Here is a 27,235-nt window from a genome sequence, read left to right as displayed (position 1 = left end):
TAAGTAAAACAATCCTTAGTCACTCTACCTAGAAACAGCAGTCTAGCTTTATTATTCTTCAGTCACAAGAGATAAGACCTTGATATCTCTTTTTGGGAAAAAAAAAAGAGGTATTGAAAAGTTTCCTCAGAATTTAATATACTGGGTGGAAACATTTAAGGGCATGAATTTTTGCCTATAATATATTTAGAGTTTTCTGATGTTTACTTTAAATATTTTACATATTTAATCAAATTGCTGTGGTCTTTTGTTTTCCACTATTTGCTGTATTAAAAATAAAAGAAAACAGATTCAATCTATGCAATTTATGTAAATTAGAGACTTCAAAGTTGAAAAGGGATTTTATGCCCGGCTTTCTCCCTACCTTTTTATTCTCTTTGTTCCAACTTCTTTGCAATAGAGAATTTCTCTAATTTAGAAATACAACTAACCAAAGCTAGTTATTTTCTGTGTTGAAAAAAAATGTATGATAATTAACCTGGGAAATTTGTGAAAGGAAGACTAATCAATGAGGGTTATAGGAAGGCAATAGAGATAAGACTGAACTTTGTTAAGAAAATAGATCAATATAAAACATCTAGTGGCTATTGATACAGGTTAAGCATGAATTCTAGGAATGTATTTCTTCACCATTTTCCATACAAGTAGGAATTAAATAAAATAGAATGAATATGTGTAACAGTATATAAACATACTCTTATTTGTGTCTCATTAAAATGAAACTGATTTTAACTGAGGATTAAATTGCATAAAGTTTTATAATTTCATTTTTTAATAATCTTTTCTTTTTAAGCTATTATAAACAAGTTAATTTATAAGTTATGTATAATTTTAAATACTGCATAAGTTATTTATAATTAATTCATTAGTAATTGTAATTAATTTAATACAATCCCTAATATAAAAATTCAGAGTTTAAGACAGACAATTTGGAAAGATTTTTAATTTTATGAAATACTTTAACTCAGAATTTTGTGTTTTAAATATTTGGTTTATGAATACTTCTGCCTGGCCCCATTTTTTTCAGTCAAAATATGTTCATTATGCCACAGGTACTGACACCTCCCAAATCTTTGTGCATTGAAGGAAAATTTTTTTTTTTTTTAACATTTCTCAAAGGGAGGGAAAGTTTATTGCGCCCCGGGTGGACCTCACACACCCAAGGTGGGGGCTTAGTGAAGCCGCGCTGAAGGAAAATTTTTTTATGTGCTTTTCATGCTCTTCTTGGGAACCATATCACGAGGAGAGAACTCCATCTCTCTGAATGTGGTAAATTGTTAAAGGTAGCCCAGGTATTGGTGCACCCTCAGAAGCATTACAATTTGTAGCCCTGAAGTAATGCATGGTACTTTCCCTTACAGCTTCTCAGTCAGCTGAGTGAGGGTAGCAGTGATGTTTAGTCCACCTCTGTCCCCCAAAGGGAAGCTGAACTGACACCCATTGGTTATTATTTTTGATTTCAGAAGAATTTGTAGAGGTTAACTAATCATTTCTTTCATTTTTTTTATGGAGAAACTGGGAATCAGAAAAGTCAAATATACAGGGTTAGGATGAGACAGTAGTACTGCTGGAATAATAATTCAGGTAGCTTCTTGGCTACTAGACCAGTGTTTTTTTCCATACAAAATACATAATAATCATTTCCTTGACTGTATATATTATATAAAGCTGGCATCATGTAAGTAATATTTTGTGTTCTAAATTTCATTAAATATTCATTGATTGTGCCATTAGACATGAAGATATCTAAAAACACTGGAGAGTGATCATAGAAACTTTTTCTTATGTGGCAACCTTGTAAAAGCAGAATTACCACTCATTCATTATATGCCTCTGATAAAGACTTACCTTTTTTCCTGAGTAGAGGGAGGTTGATGCTAACAGTAGTTAGTTTTATGATTATCTGAAATAGTTCCCTACTGTTCTTTGTTAGATTTGTTGTTATTTATCATTTCCTTGTTTATACATTCTCTCTTGTATTACCATATTGATGCTGAAAATAAATTCCTTTCCAGAGTGCTTTAAGATGTCATATTGCTTTTGATATGGTGATAGCCTTTTTCTTTTTTAAAATGGTGTGTTAAAAATGTGATTTTTATGACTGGCAAGATGCAACTCTACTGCCCACCTGTGGCTCCTTTTCTATATCCTTTTCCTGTGCTTTTAAAATGGTAAAAATAAATAAATAGATAGATAAATAAAATGTGATTTTTATTTTTATCAAATTAGTACATATATACAGTTTAAGAAGCCAGATCTCTTCAGGGTTATAAAGAGTTATAACTGACCCCTGCCTGCCCTGCCTCACACCATTTCCAGTTCCCAATTTCCATTCCCAAAGATAGTAATTTTTAGCTTCTGAGCTGTATGTCTGTAGGGTGCAATACTCCCTATTTTTAAGAAATATGTCTATGTGTTTCTGCTTTTTCAATTCTAGATACTTCATATTGACATTCTACTATGAAAGATGAAATTTCCCCCCTCAAGTTATATCACAGTTTTTGGTTAATCAGTATTCTGTGTTTACATTACTATGACTATCCAAGTATTTATATCCAAATCACAGCATAATACAGTTATATTTTCTTCCTCAAATAACTTTTTTCATGTTTTTCTAGGCCTTTTCAAGTGGATAGAAATAGGACATGTGTACATTAAGAAAACTTTTCATTGATGTCTTTTCACACATGCAAGAAGTACCTAAAACATAAATACATGGTTTGATGATTTTTCACAAAATGAACACATCTGTGTAGCTACCACACAGATCAGGAACCATGTAACTTTCAAATTTTTCTTGAAATTAATGACCTTTTTTCATTTGATTTACATGTGCATTACTAACACATTCTAAAACTCTGATTGAACTGAAGGCGGGCATTCTTTTTATTTTGTTTCATTGCATACTTTCATTGTGACCTAATTTACAGCACAACTATTGTGTCAAGGTTTTGTTTCTCCTTTTTATATATGAAATTATCTTTATTTGGATTTTTTTTTAATTTTCTTAGATCCTGAAAGATAAAGTGACTTGTGAGATGCTACACAACTAAGAGTGGCAGAAGCTACATTCATATGTCTACCTGATTGCAGATTGCTTTTCCCCCATTCCATAAATGAATAAACAGAATACTTTAGTAAAACATACTGTAAATGGTATTGATCTGTGTCAAATACTGTGCTGTTATGTTATTAGTGTAAATACTATGTTTAAAAAAAAAACTTGCAAGAGATAACAGCATATTAAATAAATTATGTATTAAAATAATTATATTGTTTGCATCTTTATTAGGATCTTTAATCAGAACAAGTTAAGTACTTTACAATTTAGAAGAGAAATAATTTGGAATTAGTTATGGTCTCATAGATCTTTGTCATAGAAAGTCTCTATAGAAATTTTGTTTTTGTTTTTGTTTTTTTTAAAGATTTATTTATTTATTTATACAAGCACTGGGTACAGTCAGAAGCGTGGGAGGGTGAGAGAATTCACCAGAGCCAGAGCAGAGAGCAGAACAGGCAGACAGACGATTGAAGTACACTGCTGAGGGGAGCAGCGGGCAACAGGAGAGGTCTGCGCGCCATGTGGGACCCTCGCCTGGCAGCCATGGATCGAACCAACGCTGCAGAGGCTGCGGGCAGCTTCGCAACCCAGTGCTCAACCGCTGCGCCACCAGGCAGGCCCCTATAGAAATTTTGAATCCTATTCTTGGCATCTTCTAAAAATTGGAATTCTTACGTTTATTTCAGGGGCTCATTGCGGCTGAGAGGATAGATCTGAAATGAGATTCACTTCCTATTTACATCACAGATTCCTTTTTCCTGCTCTTGTACTAAACCAATACTGTGAATTCTTACAATTACAATGTTTATAGCAGATATATTACTTGTACTTTTTTTAATAAAACTTATTTGTGCTCCTGCTGATGTATGGGAAAAAGAAAGCAGTTAATATTACTGTGTATCAGGTGAGAGATAGGGGAGTGGGGGATCAAAACTGGCTTTAATTTTGTATTCATGAGAATGAAGCCCTATTTCATCTTTATATAATGGCTAATAAACTTTGATTTTATAGTTTTCAAGAAGTATATTGCTAACTTTCTGGTTTCATGGGTTGAAACAGATCCTAAAACTGCCACTTCTAACATTTCTATAAATGGGGTAAGTCTTTCTTCTTTTAAATTAAAAATAATCAATTCCATCCAAAGCCTTTTTTTCTGAAGTATCATAGTTTAACAGATTTTTTTTTTTTTAAGAAAGAATATTTCAAATTGGTACTGTAGCAGGTTATACCTTTGCAAAATGCTTTTCAATTTTACTGTCACTAATTTTAGGAACCAAGATGATAGACTAACCATTGTAAGGTGGTCTTTTCCTGTTGTCCTTGGGAAAACAGTTGCCAGGAGAAGTTACCACATTTTCAAATTTGAAGATGATATATTTAGGGATTTTTATTTTTTTTTATTTTTACAAGCAGTGGGTACAGTCAGAAGCGCGGGAGGGTGAGAGATTTCACCAGAGCCAGAGCGGGGAGCAGAACAGGCAGAAGGACCGAAGTACACTACTGAGGGGAGCAGTGGGCGGCAGGAGAGGTCTGCGCGCCATGTGGGACCCTCTGGTGGCTGGGGAGCAGCTGGGGATCGAACCGGCGCTGCAGAGGCTGCGGGCAGCTTTGCAACCCAGCGCTCAACCACTGAGCCACCGGGGAGGCCCTATTTAGGGATTTTTTACATTTATCTCTTTTGAATGTTTAAAGTATATTTATGTTAAAGATCTTATATATTATTAGGTTATTTCTGGTTTTGTAGGAATACCATATTTGTTGTGGCCACTGATTGTTCTCTTGTGGGCAAGTGTAAATTTAGTGAACTTTGTCAATATTTATCTTTAATGGAGAGTTAAATTATCCACAATGCTCTGAATGTCCTGCATTATGGATCCATTTTGAGCTAATTTCTGTAGTTATCACTATTAGGACTCCATGGAGTGTTGTGTCCATTGTGACAAATAATATAAATGTGAGCCTGGATTTTCTTTACTGATTATAGAGCCTGAGCAAGTACCTTACTACCTGCTGCAATCCTGAGGAAGCCAACAGGTACTCCTTTCATTGCCTACTGGCTATGTTGTATTTTATCTAGTTTATTACTTATCTAGGAAAATCAGTTTTAGTTCTCTATTGTGCGCAAATCCTAAATCCCTGTCACTAAGGTAAATTATTTACTTGTAGTAGTCCAATCGAGTTTACTTTAATTCCTACTTTCCACTTTGGCTACGAGTGTTTTCCCTCTTCATTTATGGCACTTAGAAATTTAACCTTTCTTAGTGTCATATGTAATGATAGTTTTGAAATTTGTCTTTTTATCCTTAAAATTAGAGCAAATATTTCTGTATATTTTTAACTAAAGGGAATACTTTCTGTATCTCTGCATCTTAACTGAAAGTCATAGTTAGTTATTTCAGAATGTTCCCCAAATCCTTGTTCATCAGTGCAGAAATTGACTTAATGTGGGTATTTAGGTGCACTTAGAAAATTTCATTTTCTAGTGGTTGCATACTCATAACTATATTCATAACTTTCTAATTTAATTGTTTGATTTTTATATCTTCATAAATTAGAATATTGGGCAAAGTGAGATTTTAAGCATATTAGAATTTGAAAATTGGATGAGAGTTTATGAAAGCATAAAATATTAAGCTCATAGTTGTGAAATCATTTAATTGCTTATGCTAGGTAAAATTTAGATCATTTTATGGGATGTTTTCTGTACCTTAAATTTACTGTCACATAGTCTGTCCAAATTGAATCGTATTCCAGTATGTTTAACTTACAGCATTACTATCCAGTTTTGAGTTGTAGTGACAATAACTGACTGCATCTTTAGGCTTAAACATACTTGCAAGAAGAAAATTAGAACATTTATTTTTATGTATGGTAATTATCTTTGACAGTTTAGTCTGGGGAATAGGAAAGTTAACTTGCATTACTCAAAGGAAATGTTCTCCACAAAGAATAGGTATCTCCACAGATAAAGAACATTTCCAGTAACAGAAGCATGAATAAAATTATCTAGTGCTTTAAGAAATATGCCTTGGGGATAGATAATATAGCAATTTATACATTTTTTTTTCAGTAAGACTTTTCTTTCTATAGTTACTACATTGATTAAATAAATATTTCAAGAAATGTAACCAGTTTTTATCTAACATAAAATGGAGTATACTTTTGTGTTTGTGTATCAAGACAACTTTCAACATTTTTATAGTTCAAGGTGAAAGCATCTGATCTTAATTGAATATTCACCTCTGGCAATTTAAATGAGGAAAACAAATTTAAAAAAATGACTACAAATTGCATGTTTCTCCTCTAAGTTTACATTATAAAATTTTTTTGTAATGTAATCTTTCAGGGCTCTTTTATTCTACTTTTAATCTGGTATAGGTAAGTAAATTGTTAATTATTAACTAACTTTAAAAAGAAGACCATTATTTAAAATATTAACATCTTGTGTAGTTTTGGAATCTCATTTACTTGATTGAAGTAGCTATTTATAAATAAAATATTTTTATGTTAAATGTAAAATAGTATAGCCAAGACATTGTGTTCTAGATATTGGATAGCCAACTTTCTAGTCCACCTTAAAACACCTATTAAAATTCAGTTTTATTTTGACTTGAAATGAATTATTTGTTAGATTCTAACATAACAGTTAATCCAATCAATTATAAAATCATGAAATATATATTCTGTTTAATCTTGTCTTTATTGCTTAATTTTTGAAAGTATGAGATGTACCTATATATGTTGCACTTAAATGGTGATGGCTTAAAATTTTAACACTGTCAAATCATATATAATGTTTACATCAAATTTTATAATTTAATTACTTTCAGTATATTAGCTGAACCAATAGGGAAGTGAGTATGTCGATATTTCAGACTAGTCCCTTTACAACAAATTATTTTCTAAAATTTCCTCTCAAAGATTCTGGGAAACAAGAAGGAAGAAATTTAAGACATAGAAAAGTATCTTTAAAGACTATACACGTACATAGACTTCTTTTAAGAGTTAAATGTAGTGGCATTCTTTAAAGCAAGCACAGTATGACTAATTTATAGTCTGTCTATAAGAAAGAACTTTTTTTTAATTTGGTAGTATCTAACTTTCCCGTTTTTCAAAAATAAATTATTTTTTTAAGGGACTTAATAAGAAAAAGCTAGTTTTTAATGTAGTGGTCTGTTTCTAAGAGCTCTACACCAAAATTCCATGTAATGTATCAGTAGTATATGTGAACAGATTTTGTGCCTGTAGCCTGTTCCAAATCTGAGCAAAGCAAGTAACTAATTATCTGTTAAGCAATTTTTAAATGTCACAATTTACCAGATTTCAGTCTATGGATGTCTTATTAAAAATACAAAAAGAAACCAAAAAAAATACAAGGAAAAACTCCCCAAACCCCCAAAAGCAATGGTCTGTTTACCTTTTTGTCTTGATTCCTTTGTTGCTTTTCCACCTGTAGTGTTGGAGTCCTGTTTTAGAGAGAAAATCTGCATATCATCTATTATGTTTTACCAAGTTGCTTAAATCTTGTTAGTATAATTCACACGATAATTTCTGTATGCTTAATTGAGAGCCGGATAATAAAGTCAAATAAGTTAGAGATAAAGTTGTCCTTTCCCTGTTAATATCAAATGAGAAGAACAAATAGCTTGCTTCACACCTGGAGAATCCGGTTCTGCCTGTTAGCCACCCATTCTTTAGATTAAAGGAAGATCATTTTCATTGGAGCCCTTAGTAACAGGAAGTCCTTGTTAAATTGCTTGCATGGAGTATTTTCGCCATGACTCTCTGATTCCAGTGCTGAGTTATATATAAGATGCATTACTCACAAAAAGGGAGGGTTGTTAAACAAAGCTTACTCTTTCCTTTGGGTATCAAAACTTACTGACACAGATTTTTAACTAAGTTGGAATGGGGAAAAGTTTGGTAAAAATGCCTTTTACTTCATTTATTTTAAAATGATTGAATTCTTTTATGAAACCTCAAGGGCTTAACTAAAAAAAAAAAGGTAGAATTTGAGAACTGTAGTTTCCAGAATAGTGTTCATGTCTTTACTCCTTCCACCTTACGTTAGTAAATGCCTACTGTAGTTTTCTATATAGATAAAAATTGTGTAGTAATATATTTAAAGTATTCATATTGAACACTTATTGTGTTCAATAAACACATATTGTTCTTATAAGCAATTCAGAATTAATTTATCAGAATTAAATATTTTTAGGAAAAATTAGAACAGTTTCTCACACACCACTGAATTCTTCGCCATCCCCTTTTTTCTGAGTTATGATTTGATTTGAGTTTGAGAGTAGGGACATTGCTATAATATTTATCAAAATAGATAGATTTGCATTTATTCTTTGATTTCCAAAATAAGAAATAATTCCTTCACACATCTATTCTTCACAGTAGTCTTTGTAAAAAGAAAACATTAGAAACAAGCCCTTAAGTAAAGGACTGGCTGAATAAACAAATGATAAAACTTCCATACAGTAAGCATTTTACAACTTTAAAAAGTAGTAAGGAAGATTTCTTTCTACTGCTCAGGGTCATTTCAGAATTTACTATTCTGTTAAAAAAATAAAGCTTGGTTAAAAAAAAAAAAAGCTTGGTGGTCCGTAGCATGTGTATTGATATTACTATGCTAGCTTTTGAGAAATAAAAGGAGGATAGACACAAAACACACATTTCAGGCAATAGCAGTAAGTATTCATTGTACCCAAATTGTGGTCATTAAAATTTTCCCTATATACTTGTTTATATTTTCAAAAAGAAACAATCGGAGAATGAACTAAAACTAATGAAAATGACTACCTCTAGTAGAATGAAAGGAATAGAAAAAAAGTGGCAGAGATGACATCACCATCTTATAAAATATGATCACTAAAAGATTTCAACTTGTGCCTGATCTAACCTGTATATCTAACTCTAGTAGATATAGGAAACGCAGGGTTTGTATATTAAATGACCCCATAAGGAAAAGCTTAGCCAAATCCCAATTGTATGAAATTCTATAGAAAAGTTTCTTGTTTTATTTTACAGGCAAATGTTATGGGAAAAACAGAAGTGGTACAGAAAGACTTAAAAGAATAATTTATAATATGTATCTGGTTTGGATTTGAATTTTTGGCCATGACATTTCTAGAAAGATTGGGGAGTATAAATTTTTTAGGTGTAATGGTATTATGGCAATGTTTTTTAAGTCTTGGTGAAGTGACATGAGGGGAGAAAGTAGAAGATATGTAGACAAACAACAATGTCACGATGTTGATACTTTTTAAAGAGATGACAGGGATTCATTATTTGTATAATGTTTATATGATGAACATATATATTCTTTGTTTTTATATTAAAATATGTATTTGCCTGAAGTATCAAACCCTCACCAAGACAGTGTTTCATTAAATTTTTTACCTCTGCCACCTCATTGGCATATAGTAATATTTTCTGGTAATTCCAATGTTTCCCAGATCCTATTTTGGTTTTCATTTTGTTGTTCACCAAATTTGCCCCTAATTGAGTAATACTTTTTATGCACAGTGCCATGAAGAGTAATCAGAAAAAGTAGTCTCCCCTCTCCAATAAATTCCATATTTATGTCTATGCATTCACTCAATGGAAAGGCAGATAGTTCCCAATATTACAAACTCAGAGTTACTATTTAGGCATTTGTAACATGATACACCTTATATTTTTAGAAGTTTTAGACATGAGATAAAGGCATTTATATCAGAATGCAAACTAGTTTGATAAAGTAAGGATATAGTTAATGTGAAAGTGAGGGCTATAGAAACTAGTCCACTTTTTTTTTCTTGTTTGTAGCTTTTCTTATTGGCTTTTTTTTTTTTTTTGACAACACAATATCCCTTTTACAGAGCAATTTTTATAAAACATTTTAGCAGTTATAAGTAAAGGTAAAATGATGAAATACATATGACATTACTTTCTAAAGCCTATAGAGTAGTCTTAGAACTTTGGAATAAGAAGAATAATGGTCATAATATTTTTCAGTGACCATCCAGTTCTATATTTGCTATACAACTACTTCATTTGTCTCTCTAGGTTGGCAAACAAACAAGACAAGGAAGGAGCTTTAGGAGAAGCTGATGTGATTGAGTGTCTTTCTCTAGAAAAATTGGTCAATGAACACAAGTGCCTATGTCAAATAGTAAGTTTGGGGTTTTTTTTTGTTTGTTTTTTTTTTTTTTCCCCTTTGACATACTCAGTAAAACTTTGTTTTTGGAAAGGTGATAGACAATATGGTGTAAGCAACTAACAAAATAATCTGCTAGTGTTTTATATGAATTTTTTCTTTTTACTAAGAAATCACATTCTCTCTATTCTGTTGACATTACTCAGCATGGTCTTATTGTTTCTATTAGTAGGTACTTCTACAAACTTTCGTGATTTCTAATATCTTAAAATTGGCTCTTGTTTAAGATATAACTGACAGAATCTGTAATGTATATACACGTCATATGATAAATTTTGTAAAACTATAAAGAAGTATTAGAAAATTTAAACTTAGGATAGGTTTCTAATGACTTGAAAAATCATATCAGAGGAGTTGCACAATTTTAAGAAAGATGGACAGAGGTTTTAATCATCTAATAAAGTGATCATTAAGCTGTCAGTCTTAATAGATGTTTACGGTTACATTCCATGGTATGGAATGAAAACTTCCAGGTATTTCTAATAAGTAGGGCATTTTTCTTTCAGCAGTTCAATTTTGTCATCCAATGAGTTTATTTAAAATTATATAACTAGCATTGACTTCTTGTGTTATATTACCACTAATTTAAATGGGTTTATGGTTTATGAGTATATTTGTATGGAGAACTTTTAGTTTTAAACTTTAAGTCAAGTAATTGCTGTTTTCCAGGAACCTTGTTCAGCAGTCTTGGGATATGGAAAGAAAATTGACAAGTCCATTAAAAAAGGCCTGTATTGGCTGCTACATATCATTGCAAGAGACTTTGATGCCTTAAATGAACGCATCCAAAAAGACACAACAGAGCAGCGTGCTCTTGAGGAACAAGAGAAAAGAGAAAGGGCTGAACGTGTGCGAAAATTACGGGAAGAAAGGTAATAAAGAGACTGAAATTTTCTTGGTACCACAATGCATTTCAGAAGTTAGAAAACGATGGTTTTATAAATAACTGACTAGTTTTATTTATTCAATTTTCCATTTCTGTATAGAGGAAGACAATAGGTAAATTTTCTATTTCTGTGGATCTTTCTCTACACAGTGCAGGTAATAATTTTCTAATTTTCCAGTTAGTGTTAATAGTAGTTCAGTTTAGTCCTTAGGTATTTATTATTTCCTAGAGTTGTATGATTATTGCTTTTTATTTCTTATGTGGGTACCTTTTGTGAAGTGGTTCTCAGTCCACAGGATGATTTTGCTTCTTAGAGGACATTTGAAAATGCCTAGTGACGTATTTACTTGTTATAGTTGGAGGTGGGGTTGAGGTGGATGGGGGTGCCACTGACATGGGTAGCTGACAAGGGCCCTAATAAATATCCCATGAATCACAGGGCATCTCCTACAATAATTATTGGACCCAGTATATCAATAGATTTGAAAAACTCTTCTTTACTCTCAGCAAAAATAGAAAGTAAGCCATTATTGGATTAATCAACTGAAACAAAATCTGATCTTCAACACTAGTTTTATCAGAAAGTAAATGAAATTGTTAAACATAGTTTAAACATTTTAATATTAATATTTAATACTAGTATTTCAAAATTATTTAAAAAAAGTTACCCAAGAGGAATTTTTAATTAAATTACCAGAATTCAAAAAGTAATGATTATATAAATTCTACCATTGAATAGCTTATAATAATCTTAATGCAGCCAGAAAAGAACTCAGATTTGATTAGACATTGAATTTTGTGAATTCTAAGAGTTCTCTTTCTCTTCTGGATTATTGCATGATAGGGAAAGAGAGAAATGAAAAGATTTTTAATTGAGCTCCTACAAGCTCCAAAGTTGTCTTCCATCTACCTAAGTAACACGGGCCTTACATGTGCTTTAACTTTTTTTTTTTTAAAGATTTATTTATTTATGCATACAAGAACTGGGGTACAGGCCAGAGGTGCGGGAGGGTGAGAGGATTCACCAGAGACAGAGCGGGGAGCAGAACAGGCAGATGGACCGAAAACACTGCTGAGGGGAGCAGCGGGCAAAACAGGAGAGGTCTCCTGCGCCATGTGGGTATCTCCCTGGCTGGCCAGGGATTGCACTCGTACTCAGAGACTGCGGACAGCTTCACAGTGCTGCGCTCAACCCCCTGTGCCACCAGGGAGTACCTGTGCTTTAACATTTTGATAGTTCGAGCATGGTAGAAAGAAACCACTAACTCCCTTGGTGAAGCTTTTGTGAGGTGCACACAGACAAGAAAATCCTCTGATTACTGGTATCTTTCATTTAACTCTGAGATAGGGCTTAATGGAAAGAAATATTTATAGAGGTAACTCTCTATTCCCAAATGTTAAATGATATGAACAGGTGAGTCATCCCTTGATACTTCCAAGAAAGAATGAAGATAGGTGATTATGACAACTGCCAAGATGAATTTTTAGTTCCTGTAAGAATTTTCTGTACTACTATGTATTTTTATAATACAAAGTTCAATACAAACACTCATTCACATAAATACATCCTTTATATTCTTATAAAAATAAAAGATACAGCCTTCTCTGAAGATTTTTCTGATTTTCCTTAAAGAAACAAAAGCACCAAGAAATTAAGTTGGATAAATTCTTTTTTTCTTCCAAGTTTTTATCTTTTCCATGAAGATTTTCTAGGTTATATTATGGCGAACTATTGTATTGATGCAGTCCCTTTCCTTCTTTCTCACTACTCATGCTACTTGTAGTATGTGGCCTCTTTTATTGAGCAGAGAATCCATAATTTACAGTAAATTGGCATTTAGAGAGAAGTAATTTATTTAAAAAAATTACTTCATTAACTACAATCTAGTTGATTCAGATATTTTTGAAAAACGGTAAAATAAGCTATTGTTCGTATGTGAAAATAGTATAACAATTGTAGATATTTGAAATAATATAATTAATAAATGTTAAATAACAAACATCTATATTGTTTTACTAAATAGTCTCCCTGCAGGCCAACGATGTTCATTTTTCTCTCTTCAGATAGTTCAAGTAACTAACTCTTCATGTGTGGCATAGTTTTAACTATAAATCACAGAAACAGTAAACATTTCACTAGTTACTGATAGGAAACTATTTATTCTGAGTGATACAGGACAGTTTTTTTTATAGCTTCTTCTATTTTACAAAGCAACAGTTGTTATAAAGTTGTTCGTATATGATATACAACTTGATAGTCTTTATGAGGATTAACATCGGTGGAGAGGACAGGATTGGTTTGGGATGGCAATTAATAAAATCATAAAAATAAACCTTGAGACATAGATAATATTTACCATTAACATTAAAAAGTTACTGATGGGAGTGCTATTTTTGGCATTTCTTTGTTTTAATAGTCAAATAATGGATCTTTACACGAGAGTAGAGACTTCTTACCTAGTCATGTACAAATGTTTAAATTGCTAACATTTAGAGTCTTGTTTCTATCACAAATGTTGTTAAACATGGTTCAGCATTTTCTCTTATGGAATTCCAAATTTTTCTCCTTCAACAATAGAGAACAAAGAGAGCGGGAGCAGGCTGAACTTGATGGAAAGAGTGGTTTGGCTGAGTTGGACCCAGAACCGGTTATTGTTAATCCTTTCCAGCCAATTGCATCTGTAATCATTGAGGTATGGATGATGGCAAATATTATTTTTTGTATCTTGAGTTAAAAGTTAGAAGTTGAGAAAGAAAGTGAGGAGTTTGGACTGGCTGGTAGAGAGAAGTGTTTCACTCAAGGTCAGTTATTTTTGAAAGTAATTGAATGGAGATTTGGGGTAAAGGTTTGCTTTTCATTCTTTAAATTTACTTTTTGATCTAGTATGAAAAAGGAAACATGACTTCATAATTAAATGAGAATAAAAATGAAGATTGAATATAACTGCTTGTCATAATTGCTGTTCTATAAATCTTGACATTTATTTGAAATGGTAGCAATATGTTTATGCTTAATAACTTTGTGTTTATCACTATTGCTGTTATTATTCCTTTATAGTGATATTTAGATGCTTATGATTGTTAAGAGTATTTAAATGATTTTCTGGTTTTCCAAGATACTTAAGGATGTTTGAAACTAATAAATTCTCCGATATCCAAATATTACTTGTTTCAATTGTTAGGAATTTTACCAAAATTAATTTGCAGATTTTAATTATGAAGTTTTGTATGTGTTTGTGTGTGTGTATCTTTGTTTTCATTTTCTGGTGTCTGGAATTTGCACTGGTCCTTCTTTTGCCTTCAGCAGCCATCCTTCCCTAGAGGCATTGCTACTTAAACTTCCATTCATTAGCTCAGTGCTAAATATGGCAGCTGGCTTACTGGTCCTACCCCTACATTCTCTGTTCTCCTTCCCCTGTTACTGCCTCCTTTCACACAGGTGCTTACTGGAAAGGTGGATGATTGTTTCTTCCTTGGGGCTGCTGCTGAGGAGGGAGGCAGCTCCACAGGTAAGAAGATGATTGGATAGTTTTAATAGTGCTTCATTTTGCAAAATAATTGGTAACACAAGATATTTGTGTAGTTTAGTTGTACCAGGTTATTTATACTTAGCCCCAGTACATTTATCTTAAGTATATGCTTTTCTATATGCAATTAAGCTGTCTTAATAATGAGTTATTGTTTTGTCTCCATCCTCTTAAATATTGTATGTCAAGTTCTACTTTATGTTCTTTAAAAAATATTGGCAGAGAAAAAGGAAATCAATTTTCTTTTTTCACTTTAAACCAGTAATTTACTATATGTGTAAAAGATACTTTGCTGTAAATAATGGTGAATTACTTTATAGTATTGTACCATGGTTGAAATTAGGAGTCCTGAGAGATTCTAGCAACATTATATTTTTCACACTATGAAGATGTGAACAATACTTGAAAGTTCCTGAATTAATTAGTGTCATAGGAAGAGTTCAGTTATTATGCTTTTAAACTATGGTAATTGTAGGAAAATAAGTAAAAAATGAAATGTTGCATAGTCTCCTTTTCATGAAGCAAATTTTCTCCCCCTCCCCATAGACCTTCTCATTTAAAGTGTTGTATTATAGAGAAGCACCTTTTCTTCCTCTAATTTTATTACAGAAAATAAAAAATGAGGCCTTGGTTCCACAAGAGGCAGACTGATGGAACAAATAGTATCAAACCTAATTAAGTATGAGCATTTATTTTAAGATAAAAGTAATTTCAAATCTAAGAGAAGAGGATGTTAGAAAAACTGAATCACTTGAAGAAAAAAAGTGAAACTACTGAACACTCTCTGCCAAATTAGATTTCAAAACACTTAAGTTTATTTTTAAAAAAGCTTTAAAATTCTAGCAAGTAATGGGCCTCCCCTGGTGGCTCAGGAGGTTGAACACCGCACTGTGAAGCTGTCCTCAGCCTTTGCAGCGCCAGTTGGATCCCCACCAGCCAGGTGGGTCCCCCCACATGGCGGGGCAGACCTCTCCTGTCACGCCTGCTGCTCCCCTCAGCAGTATTTCATCAGTCTGCCTGTTCTTTTCACTGCTCTGTCTTCAGTGAATCCTCTCACCCTCCCACAAATCTGACCTGTACCCTGGTTCTTGTATAAATAAATAAATAAACCTTTAAAAAAAAATTCTAGCAAGTAATGTAGTTAAATATTTATATACATGGAAGAACAACTGTCAAAGCAGGACAATCAAGCCAGAAATCATGAAGTAAAAAATATATATGTCTTAATATAGTTATTTTTAAAGATCTGTTCTACAAAGTTAAATGCAAGAAATCAGAATCCCAAACAAACCCAAATGAATATGTGAAACACATAGGACAAAAAAAGACCCTTTAAGAATTAGTATGAAATGACAATCTTAACAGAAAATGGATATTAGGTTACCATGAATAGTCATATAAAGAAAAAATAAAAATGACAGCATTATTTATCTTTACTAATAATCAAAAAATTATTAAAATAAATCAAAATGAACCAACACTAGGATAAAATATTTATTTATTATATAAAATATATGGTCGAGATATAAAAAATTGACATTGATATAAAGCCTTAAAAAAGATGTGAGGCTATCACTTTCTCAGTAATTTTGTCTATGGCATAAATTTACTAGGTTTTCTTAAGGGCAGTTTGTAATATATCACATTTTAAAATGTGATTTACCCATTGATCAGCAGTTCTCTTGTTAGGAATTCTAAAGAACTAATTTAACAATTATATTTCTTATAGCAAAAAATTGATAATAAGTCTCTGTCTATTGATTGGTAGTTGGTAAAATAAGTTATAAACATTCAAAATGATAATGTAGTTGATTAAAATAATAAGAGCTAATGCTTATATAATGGCATGAAATGATACTTCGCTAACGCTATCCTACCTATCAGACATTGTTCTAAAGCACTTCATATATTCATTGACAGGAAAGAAAATATGTATTTTTAAATTAAAACTTCATTTTTTTTTTTTCAAAAAGTACACAAATATGTATATATAGAGGGAAACAATCCCATGTATCTGTGTTTGAAGGTGGTGTATGTATGTGCGTGGGGGTAAACAAAGCAAAGCATCTCTTCATTAACTGTTTACCAAATAGTGGTCATTTCCAGCTTGTGGATAATACTTGTTTTCTTTCTTTATATTATTTGTGTTTTCTGAATGTTTGGTGTTGACATGCTTTAATGATACATTCAACAAATAATTTTTAAATAAAAATCACAGTGACCTGAAGTGACAGAATACTCCTTCATCATTTGATTTCTCCCTTAAAACTGTCTTGAAATATAATTGTTATATTAAAGTTATATTTCATTTTTGTTAGAATGAAAAAAAGCTTGAAAAAGAAAAAAAGAAGCAAAGTAAGGAGAATGACTGTGATAGCTGCTCTCTGAAACATAGCCCGGCTCATGAGCATTTGGAGACAGAGAGCCAGATCAGTGATAGTAGCCAAAAAAACAATGAGTTTGGAATAGTGGAAAATTATAAGGAGGCATTAACACAGCAGCTGGAGAATGAAGATGAGACAGACCAGCGATCATCAGAATCAGGTGTTAAATCTAGTTATTTAATGTATATATAACATATATAATTTTAATAACTTTACTGTATATTATATATTAAAATTAATTATACATATTTCATGTGTTATTTTCATAAAAATTTTATTTTGTCTTCAAATTCTGTAACTAATCATGATTTTTAGTCAATAATTTCCTAACTTAACACTTTTATTCATTATACCTTAAAATGTAGTTATTTACAACTTAAAAGCATTTTAGCAGAAAATTCCATTTTCATAAATTTGGAATGCAGCATACCTACAGAGATTCTTAAAATGTATTTAATACCTTTAAGGCATTTTGTTGTTACCATGTTGTTCTTAAGCCTGAGGCTACAAGCAGCATCATTTCCTTTATTGAATTATTTCTAAAGGATCCAGAAGTAGTCAGTTACCTTTTAAAAAATATTCATCAAATAGTTAACTTTCTTTTTATTTTAGTATCATATAAAAGCTCCCACTCATTATTCTTTTCTTTTTCTAAATCGTTATGTTCATGTCTCTTGGTGTCATAGAGCGACAGCCTGTGTTTGAAAATAGACAACCTGGGATAGAATCCTGACTTTCCCATCTATTAGATAGGTGCTATGGTATATCTTCAGTCTTGGTTTCCTCATCTCTAAAGTGAAGATAAGCATCTTAATCTTTTCTCACAGGGACTTTAGGGTTATTTATAGTAAAAATAACCCTACAGTATTTCTAGCTCAAGGCAATATCCAGTAATCATTACTTCCCTGCCATTTCTAGTTAGTAAGTTGGTTCCATTGTGTGTAAGAATTTTTGTACAGTATCAAGAGAGTTTATGAAATTAAGATCTCTATCCCTGAGATGAAGATTAGGTAACATGGATATTCTGCTGTGTAGTGAATACAAAGATTTGAAAGTTAATTGTTTTTGTAAGTTGGGAATTTAGGACTGTCATATTCATTTCCATATAGCACTATGAACAGGATTAAATGGAAAGGAGACTTAATATGTTTTCCCAATATATTGAAAGAACTCTAACAATTTGCATTATTAAACAGCAAAGGGATTTGCAAGTGATTTGAAAATATAATATAGAAAGATCTACAATAGTCATATAACTATAATAATTACTATAATTAACATATCTTATACTTAGCAACATGATTTCAGATGGCTGATATGATTGAACACAGCGGTCCTAGAGTATATTATTCTCATGATAATGATGAGGAAAACTTGAGTAGCTTGTTCATGATCAAACATTTTGTCTGTGGCTAAGCTGAGACCCTCACTTTAGGTGTCTGTTCCACATCCACTTCTCTTCCATGACTGAACTACTGCCTATTATAAAGGATCCTTTGGTACTGTTGGCTCTCTCTCCTTTCTCCCAGCTTTACAGCTTACAGGTGTAGTTGTGAAAATACGTTTTTGTTCCCATTGGAGTAAATGTTTCAAATGACACTTATTTAGAAAAACAATGCATTATAAATGTTTATATTTCTCTTTGCTTCATAGATGTTGGTTATTTCTTATGTAACATAATTCTCATGTTAAAAATGTATTACATATGTATGTATATATACACACAAATGTAGCAGTTTGGGATTGTCAATTAAAATATTTCAATGAATTTCATGTTTGGTTATTCAACTGCTATGCTATCCTGATTTACATTATTGCAGTTTATATGTTAACAACATGGATGGCCTCAAAATGTTTATATGTGCTTAAGTGACAGTCTGTAAATAATCATTTTGAGAAAGAACATAAATTCAATTCTGCAATGTCTACTAATGTGATTTGCTTAAATATATTTATATTGGGCATAGCTTGTTTGGGGGATATTTTAATGGGTAATGTCTTTAGATTTTATTGGGGTCATTTTTTACATTTCAGAGCATTATTCTAGAATCAATTATCCCTTGGATCATTCTGCATATCCTCCTGAGATAAATCAACAGATATGTGCTTTCATCAGGCCATCTGTGTTTCATGGAAATGCCTGCAGTTAGACAATTATATTTACTTAATGTAACATTTGGAAAATATATGTAACTTTTGTAATTGTAAACTAACTTTGTACTGTGAACCGAAGATATAGACATTTTGCTGTTTGTGTCATATTCATTAATCATTCAATAAGCAATCATTTAAACAATTTATTCTTAGTGAAGGCAGGTTTCATTATTAGTAGTAATTTGTTCAAGATTCATTTAGATCTTCATGACGATACCAGCTAATGAGAATAATATCAATACTTTAGTTTTATTCTTAATTTCTTACTATTGAAGTTTACTTTTTCCCAAAGGCATAAAGTTCCATGTTTATATTCTTATAGATAACAGTAAAAAGAAAACTAAGAAGCTAAGAATAAAGCGGAGTCACCGGGTAGAACCAGTGAATACTGATGATTCTTCTACTCCAAAGAGTCCAACACCACCTCCACCTCCTCCTCCCGGTGAGTAAATTGATAGTGATGCAGAATTTAGAAATAATGCTTTAAGCAATGGAGAAAAAGAAAAAGAATTAAGTCATTTTTAGTTAGTAAGATTCATTATCTGTACCTGTGAAAAAGATAGAATACTTTGTTCTGTCTACTTTGTTCAAAATTTGTCAGTGTATATGTTGTTTTTTTAATCAGACAAAAAATTTACAAAGGAAAAAATGGTAAGAACTTTAGGAAATCTTCCTAGAATGGATTCAAGTCCCATTTGAAATTGCTAAAAGGAGTTTATTGCTAAAAGGAGTTTAAGCTTAATGAATGGACGGCTAACATGAGCTTTGAAAAAATTGGATGTTTATCCTTGAAAATTAATATTTGAAACCAAGATGTATGAATTTCCCCATTATATTTCTAACATATGTATTGATTGCGCAGTTGTTAAGAGGAAAACAGTGTTGCATGTAAACACATACTAATGCTGGGTAATTACAATTTTTCAGCACTATGCATGCTACTTTAAGAGCTCAAAAAGTATCTAAATGAATACATTATAGTGTTCTTTAAGCCCTGCTAGAAGACTTTGCATGTTAACATTTTCCTTTGAGTATGATTTTAAGATTCATTTCAATCTAATAAACAATTTTTTCAGCCCTTGTTAGGGGTTAGAATAGTAGTAGTTAAAGGTTATATTAATGATGGCAATGGAGGTGCTTATATTTTCAGCTAAATAAAGGTAAATAGAAACTTACTGCTGATGTTACCAATCAATAATTACATCTTTAAATAAAAATCATTGAATAGATTTATGTCAATTTGCCCCTGTGTCATTCAATGTATTTGAATTAAAATTGAATATTGCACACAGCTTGTCTAAGAAGGAAACACTCTCAACAGACGTAAAGAGACATTATTTAACAGTGCTTTAAAATGTTTTTCTTTTTCTTTAGTTGGCTGGGGAACCCCCAAAGTCACTAGACTTCCAAAACTTGAACCTCTTGGTGAAACACGTCATAATGGTAATGCAAAAGGATCAGTTTTCAAATATCTGTACATGTTACATGCATTTTTCTTCAGTCCTTCAACAAACTTTTATTTTGGGGAGCCTTTTCAATCCACAACTATCCTTTTCCATTATACGTTTTTAAATTTTTTATTTATTTTTATTCTTAAGTGCATTTGACTTGTATGTAATTTGATTTGCTATTTACCTTAGATAGGTAAAAATAATCTTAGCTTGTGTTTATTATATATTTGTGCAATTATGAAAAGGTAAAGGTTTTAAAATAATTTAATTTAAATATAATACATATTTATTGTGTTATAAAACTGTGGTTTCCTACATATGCTCATTGTACTTAACGATGATGCCACATTTTTGTTCTTTTTCTACTCATAATAAGAGACTCAACTACTGAATATTAAAATGAAGTTTACTGAGCTTGGGTTTTATAAAAAAGTATGGTCAAGACTCTTTCATTAATGAAAAAGAAAGTCGGTATAATAAATGAAAAGTTTTAATAAAAATACTAGCTTTTAGTGTTTAATATCTCTATCTAAGGTGCTTATAGGTGACAACTATATAATTACATCTGGTTTTCCTTATACATTTCTTTGTATTTGGTTGATGGGAAGTAGATAAGAGATACTAGATGAAGTTTCTACTGAAATAGATGCTTGTTGACTGTAATTAATTTGTATTTAAAAAATTTATAAAGATGAAAAATAATTATAGTCAGGCTGGGAATTTTTAAGTCAAGAGTCTTACTTTTTCTCTGATTATGAGCATTTACCTTGATTTGATTCACTTTTTTAATTGTTTTTATTGCCTATAAAGCTGGCACAGGTAATAGAGATGAATTCAGAGAAGTAACTTAAAAAGCTAATATATTTGCACTTTGTAAACACTTTTAATCCATACTTGTATCAATGTTATGTTTCATGTATTGTATCTTATGACAAATGAATCAAATATACTGTTAGTTAACGATAATAAATGCACAAAGGAATATTTTCAAATATTAAAATTAGAGGGAAGATAACATTTTGTGTATAGTTTTACTATTTAATTTTTCATTTTAAAAAGTTTGAACGCTTTATTAAAATTGTTAGCAATTAAATAGTTGGGTGCTAAAATGTACTTATATATCTTACAGTTAAGACAGTTAGGAACCAATTTTGAATAGGGTGATTTAATTTTCTGACTAAGAACTAATACAAAATGAACTGCAGAAATAAAATAATTTTGGGAGAAAGAAAAAGATACTTCCTAATATGTATTTATCTTTTTAGAAGCATAATTTAAATTCTACCTGAAAAAATATATTAGAAAATATATTTACTGTGGTTTAATTGTGAGTTCTGTTAAGTTTCAAAATTTTTCATTAACTTTGAATTCAAGAAAGGGCATTTTTTATTTTATTTATTATTTTTGTTTTTCTAATTTATGAAAATAATTGAGTATCTATTAGAATTTTAATTCAGCAATAACAACAATGATAATTTTAATTATAGCAGTAATAATGGTGTATGCTGTGTGCCTAGCATATAGGTAGCACTTGAGGTAGTACATTATTTCATTTTAATTCTCCTAATGGACTTCTTAGGTGAACAGTGATAATTTTCCTTTTGTTCATGAAGAACTTGTACCCCAAGGTTACATAGCCAATAAATGGCGGAATTTTGAAATCCATACCTTTAATTCTCTATGTTATACTACTACATTGTGATTTATTAGTGCACCTTTGGAGCTTTGTAATTGCTTTGAATTTATAATTGCTTGAAAAAGACCATCAGAGGTATTTTTATTTCAGTTACAGTGCTTGTGATTACTGACATTTCTGCTTGGTTCTTTTATAGATTTCCATCTCTCTGCGTTCCATCTCTCTGTTCATCTGTCCTTGAACTCTGTCCCACTTGATCCACCAAACCCCCTTAGGATATGAATTATAATTGTTTTAAATTTCAAGGATAGCCCCAACATCCCTGTCATGTTTGGTTTTGATGTTTGCTCTATCTCTTCAAATTGTATTTTTTACCTTTTGGTATGCCTGGTGATTTTTCCTTGATAGCCAGGTGATGTGCTTGCTAAAGGGAACTGCTGGATGAGCCTCCCCTGGTGGCACAGGCAGTTGAGCGCAGTGCTGTGAAGCTGTCCGCAGCCTCTGCAGTGCCTGTTTGATCCCCACCGGCCTGCGAGGGTCCCACATGGCGGGGCAGATCTCTCCTGCCTAGCCCACTGCTCCCCTCAGCAGTGTACTTCATCAGTCTGCCTCTTCTGTTCCCCGCTCTGTCTCTGGTGAATCCTTTCACCCTCCCATGGATCCACCCTATACCCCAGTTCTTGTATAAATAAATTAATAAATCTTTAGGGGGGAAAAAAGGGAACTGCTGGTGATTGCGATAGCGAGATATGGCATTTGGGGAAGCATTCTGTAGTCCTGTGAGTAGGCCTCAGTCTTTTAGTGAGCCTGTGCCTCTGGGCTGTGGATTTTTAAGTTTTCCTAGCTGGGCACTGGTTCCCTTGGCAGTTTCCGGTTATGAGTATCTATCTGCATGATAAATCCCTGTACTCACCTATCAGTCTCTCCAGTGTTGGGGGCAGTGGTTTCCTGTGACCTCCCTTCTCTTTCGGATCCAGAAGAGTTGTTGATTTTACACTCTGTTCAGTTTTTTATTTATTACTGAAATGGAGTGATGATTTTCAAGATCCTTATATTTCGTTGACTTTGTTAAATTTGTTAGAAGCCCTGAGTGCTAGTTGGGTGAGCCTGAACAAAAGACTACAAGAAAAGTTGAAATAGACATTAATTCCAGTCCTAGAAGAAGTACACTGCAGGTCTTCAGGGTTCTATAAAGAAGGTTAAAGTAGGTACAGGTAGAGAGAGCTACAGAACCTGGGACACATGTTTTTATTCGGGTTTGTGAGTGGAGTGTTTTGGGATTCCCACGCTAAGATCAGATCAGTCAATTCACAGCAGACAGAGTAGAGTGTTGGTATCCTTCTCAGGGGTCTTATAATGCACCAGTGGAAGGCCTTGGGGTATTTGGGAAATTATTGATCATAAGGGTCATTGGAGAAGACAAATCAGGAACTTTCTTTTATTTGTCACTCTAAAGTCTGTTATGTAGGTATGCATCCGTTTGAAGCCCCCTGCAGACCACTTAGCTAAAAAAAAAAAAAGCTGAGGTAGCAGTATCATGGAGTTAGTTAATTAATAAAAAAAAACTCTGACACATGCGGAACAGGAAATGGGCCCCTTATACCTTTTATTTTATTATTTTTTTAAGATTTATTTATTTATTTATACAAGCACTGGGTACAGTCAGAAGCACAGGAGGGTAAGAGAATTCACCAGAGCCAGAGCGGGGAACAGAACAGGCAGACAGACAAAGTACACTGCTGAGGGGAGCAGTGGACGTGGCAGGAGAAGTCTGCGCTCCATGTGGGACCCTCGCCGGTGGCCGGGGATCAAACCGTCGCTGCAGAGGCTGCGGGCAGCTTCGCAGCCCAGCGCTCAACCGCTGCACCACTGGGGAGGCCCCCCTATTACATTTTAAATATGTTTATTTCAAGTAACCCTGAACACATATGCCTCTAGAATAATTTTAAGGTTATAGGCTAGAATGTAATTACTTACTGAAGATTTACATATGCTACTAAATTTATAAGCCCACTTGTGATAATTAGGAATAGCAACAACTTGTGAAATATAAAATAAAACTCCATTTTGTCATATAGGTTTCAAATCACTGAACAATATTGAAACCTCATTGTATAGGTTTCCTACTTATCACAAAGTTAATAAAATAATTAATTCTTCTTCCCAAATACCTAGAATAGCCATTTAATAAGAAAGTGGGTTATGCAAATGCTGACGTATTAGGCCTTTGGTGACAGGTTCCATAGATTTTGAATATTTGTTGTTACATTATAACATGAATGTATAATTGGAAACAACAACAATAATAGTAATGTATACATTAGGTATAGCTTTTTATTAAATTGAGATTAATTTCTGATCTTGAGTTAGGAATTTACCCAAGTGCTGTGTTTAGAATGTATTCATTCTCCTTTTCTTGAATTCAAATGTTTTTTCTTATTCTCTCTACCCGTTGCTTCACCTGTCAAATGAGTGTCTTAAAGGTATTGATTAGAAAATGATGAATTCTTTCAAAAAAATCTTGATCTGCCATAACCATCGTGTTTTTGGTTTCCCTTCTTCACATAGATTTCTATGGGAAGCCACTGCCTCCTTTGGTTGTGCGACACAGACCTAACAGTGATGCTCATGATGTGATCTCATAACCCAAGTCATGTGGAGGAGTGCACTGACTATCACAGGATGAAGTGAAGGTCGGACTTTCTCGAAGAAGAAAAACTGAACTTTGATGACAGAAATATGAATTTTACTGGGCAAATGATTTCCATGAAGAGATTACTAGCCAAAGATCTAACTGATCTAATAATTACTTACCCATGCTCTTCATGACTTAAAAAAAAAAAAAAGGAAACAAAATGCCCAGCAGACAGAATGAGCATTTGGACCAAGTAAGGAAGATTTGTGTTGATTTTGGTTTAACCCTCTCTGCTCATGACCTGAAGGATAACATCTTCAGAAAAAGAGCCAATGGACTCTGCACACATTCTTTACTCTTCGTTTAATAGTCTTTATTTCTATATCTTAAACATGTTTTGTAAGATACATGTGTATGGAAGGGAAACTCTTGGGAATTTATAACTTAAATTTTTAACTTTTTATATTTTTCTAAAAATTTAGTTTTAAGAATTTAATTACTATGGTCTTGACTGCACTTTTCTATAGATGCTTTATTTAAATTGTGTCTGGAAAAATGGAGTTGATTAACTTGACAAACGTGAACTGTACACACAGAATATACTAATAGAAGTTGAGGTATGCTTTATAATAGTTTGAAGTGTCCATCCCAATTTCACCTAATTTCAAAGTAACACCTTTTTTAAAATAGATTCTCAGATCTCTATTCTACCAAATTATGTTATTTGAAAGTGCTACCCAAGAAGAATGTTCAGTTTTGGACTGTTTCTTTTCTTTGCTGATAATGCAAAATAAATGAAAGAGGCATAAAATACTTTTTTTACCTAAATGTTTTTTAAATTAAAAATATTATGTGAGATAATATTAGGAGTCCCAGTAAACAGCTGTTTTAAGGGATACACTTTTCAGAGATCAAGAAGTGCTCCTTCTAACTACCTTGTTCTGTTAGAAGCTAGTGACTCTTAGCGTAGTCTAATTCTTTCATGCCTTGATCTTAAAGGCAAAAAAAAGATTGAAAAAGCTGCTGTAGGTCCAGAGACTTGTTCTTTACAACCAGGAGACACTAAAGCAATAAGAATAAAAATGTTAGCTCAAAATTACTTTTATAAGAAATAATTCCAGAATAATTTTTCAATTTAAAATAATAGCACTTTTCTTGCACTTAAGAATATCATCTATAGGATTTTCTTTTTGGCGTTTAGGCACACATTTAGATGCATATTTTAAGTAATAGATTCAAAATGTTATGTTTAATTGAAAACATATGTTAATATCAAGACTAAACAGTATAATTCCTTTACCACCTTGTTAAAATTGGTTAGGTTGATAACTTATAGTGACAGTAGACTGATATCTGATAATAACATATAATTATTTCTAAGGCAGTTTAGTATGGTTATTTTTAATATGTCAGAACATCACATTTTAGTCACATGTTTAAATACCTTAAATTTTCATTAATCAGTCACTTATTACTCTAGTCAGCATCATACATAATTTCTTAAGAGTTTTATACACGGGACCTATTTGGCACACTGAATAAAAAGCTTTATATTTACTTTAGGTATAAAATTCCTAACAACTTAAATTTGATAGGAGGCTAAAATATGAGGAAAAGCAGCACAAGAAGATAGGCTATAAACTTTGCATTGGATTTTAGAGAAGAAAGCTTGTTTGTTTTGGTTCATTTTGTAACATCTATACTTGTTCATTTTAAAAAACTAAAGTCATACTTTTGCTATGTTTATAATTTTCATCTAATTTGAGAGTAAATACAAGTTTTTTTAAAACTTTTGTTTCCTACAGTGATTATTATAGTATATAATAATTACTGGATTCATTTAATAAGAGTAAATAAAATGATTTTGAAATTAAATATGAAGTGTAATAAATGGTTTATATATCCAAATTTTAATTTGTTTTCTTAAGGCATTCTAAAACTTTTTTAAAAGCTGTTTTATCAATCCAAGTAACTTCACAACTAAATGCCTATTTTTTATATGCTACATTTATTAATCATCATGAATTATGCCATTTTCACACAATAAAAATAATTTAAATCAATATGCTTTTTCTCTTTTCATTAATTTGATGAATTTAAATTATTTCTTTTGGTTAATAAAATAGGATAGGATTTTTAAACTATGGCTATTGACAGACATTTTAAGATACTAATATATTAATGTAGTATGCCAATACATATTTTGTGATTTTTAGATAAATATTTTTGTCTCCAAATTTAATTGTGAGGAAAAAAATGTCATTTTATAGACAGATCAGTATAATATCCTTTTA

General features: G+C 32.0%; 1 protein-coding gene across 2 annotated transcripts in view; it reads left to right on the top strand.

Moving 5' to 3' along the window:
- Positions 1 to 26,810, top strand: part of ARL13B (ADP ribosylation factor like GTPase 13B) — a 49,652-nt gene extending 22,842 nt beyond the window's left edge. Inside the window, exons 4-10 of one of the 2 annotated variants that reach the window (XM_037525680.2) lie at positions 10,118 to 10,223; positions 10,938 to 11,140; positions 13,733 to 13,847; positions 17,000 to 17,225; positions 19,542 to 19,661; positions 20,594 to 20,662; positions 24,875 to 26,810. In XM_037525680.2, coding sequence (XP_037381577.1) covers positions 10,118 to 10,223; positions 10,938 to 11,140; positions 13,733 to 13,847; positions 17,000 to 17,225; positions 19,542 to 19,661; positions 20,594 to 20,662; positions 24,875 to 24,951 — 916 coding nt within the window. In that variant the 3' untranslated portion in view covers positions 24,952 to 26,810. The remainder of the gene's footprint in view (positions 1 to 10,117; positions 10,224 to 10,937; positions 11,141 to 13,732; positions 13,848 to 16,999; positions 17,226 to 19,541; positions 19,662 to 20,593; positions 20,663 to 24,874) is intronic. The other variant, XM_037525681.2, reaches the window with a different exon arrangement.
- Positions 26,811 to 27,235: the final 425 nt, after the last annotated feature.

This window comes from Talpa occidentalis, unplaced genomic scaffold, assembly GCF_014898055.3.
Source record: "Talpa occidentalis isolate TD23 unplaced genomic scaffold, MPIMG_talOcc4v2.1 talOcc4.4, whole genome shotgun sequence".
In the NCBI taxonomy this organism is placed as follows: Eukaryota; Metazoa; Chordata; class Mammalia; order Eulipotyphla; family Talpidae; genus Talpa; species Talpa occidentalis.
Note: the sequence above shows the minus strand (reverse complement) of the source record. Positions and strands in the feature narration are given on the sequence as shown.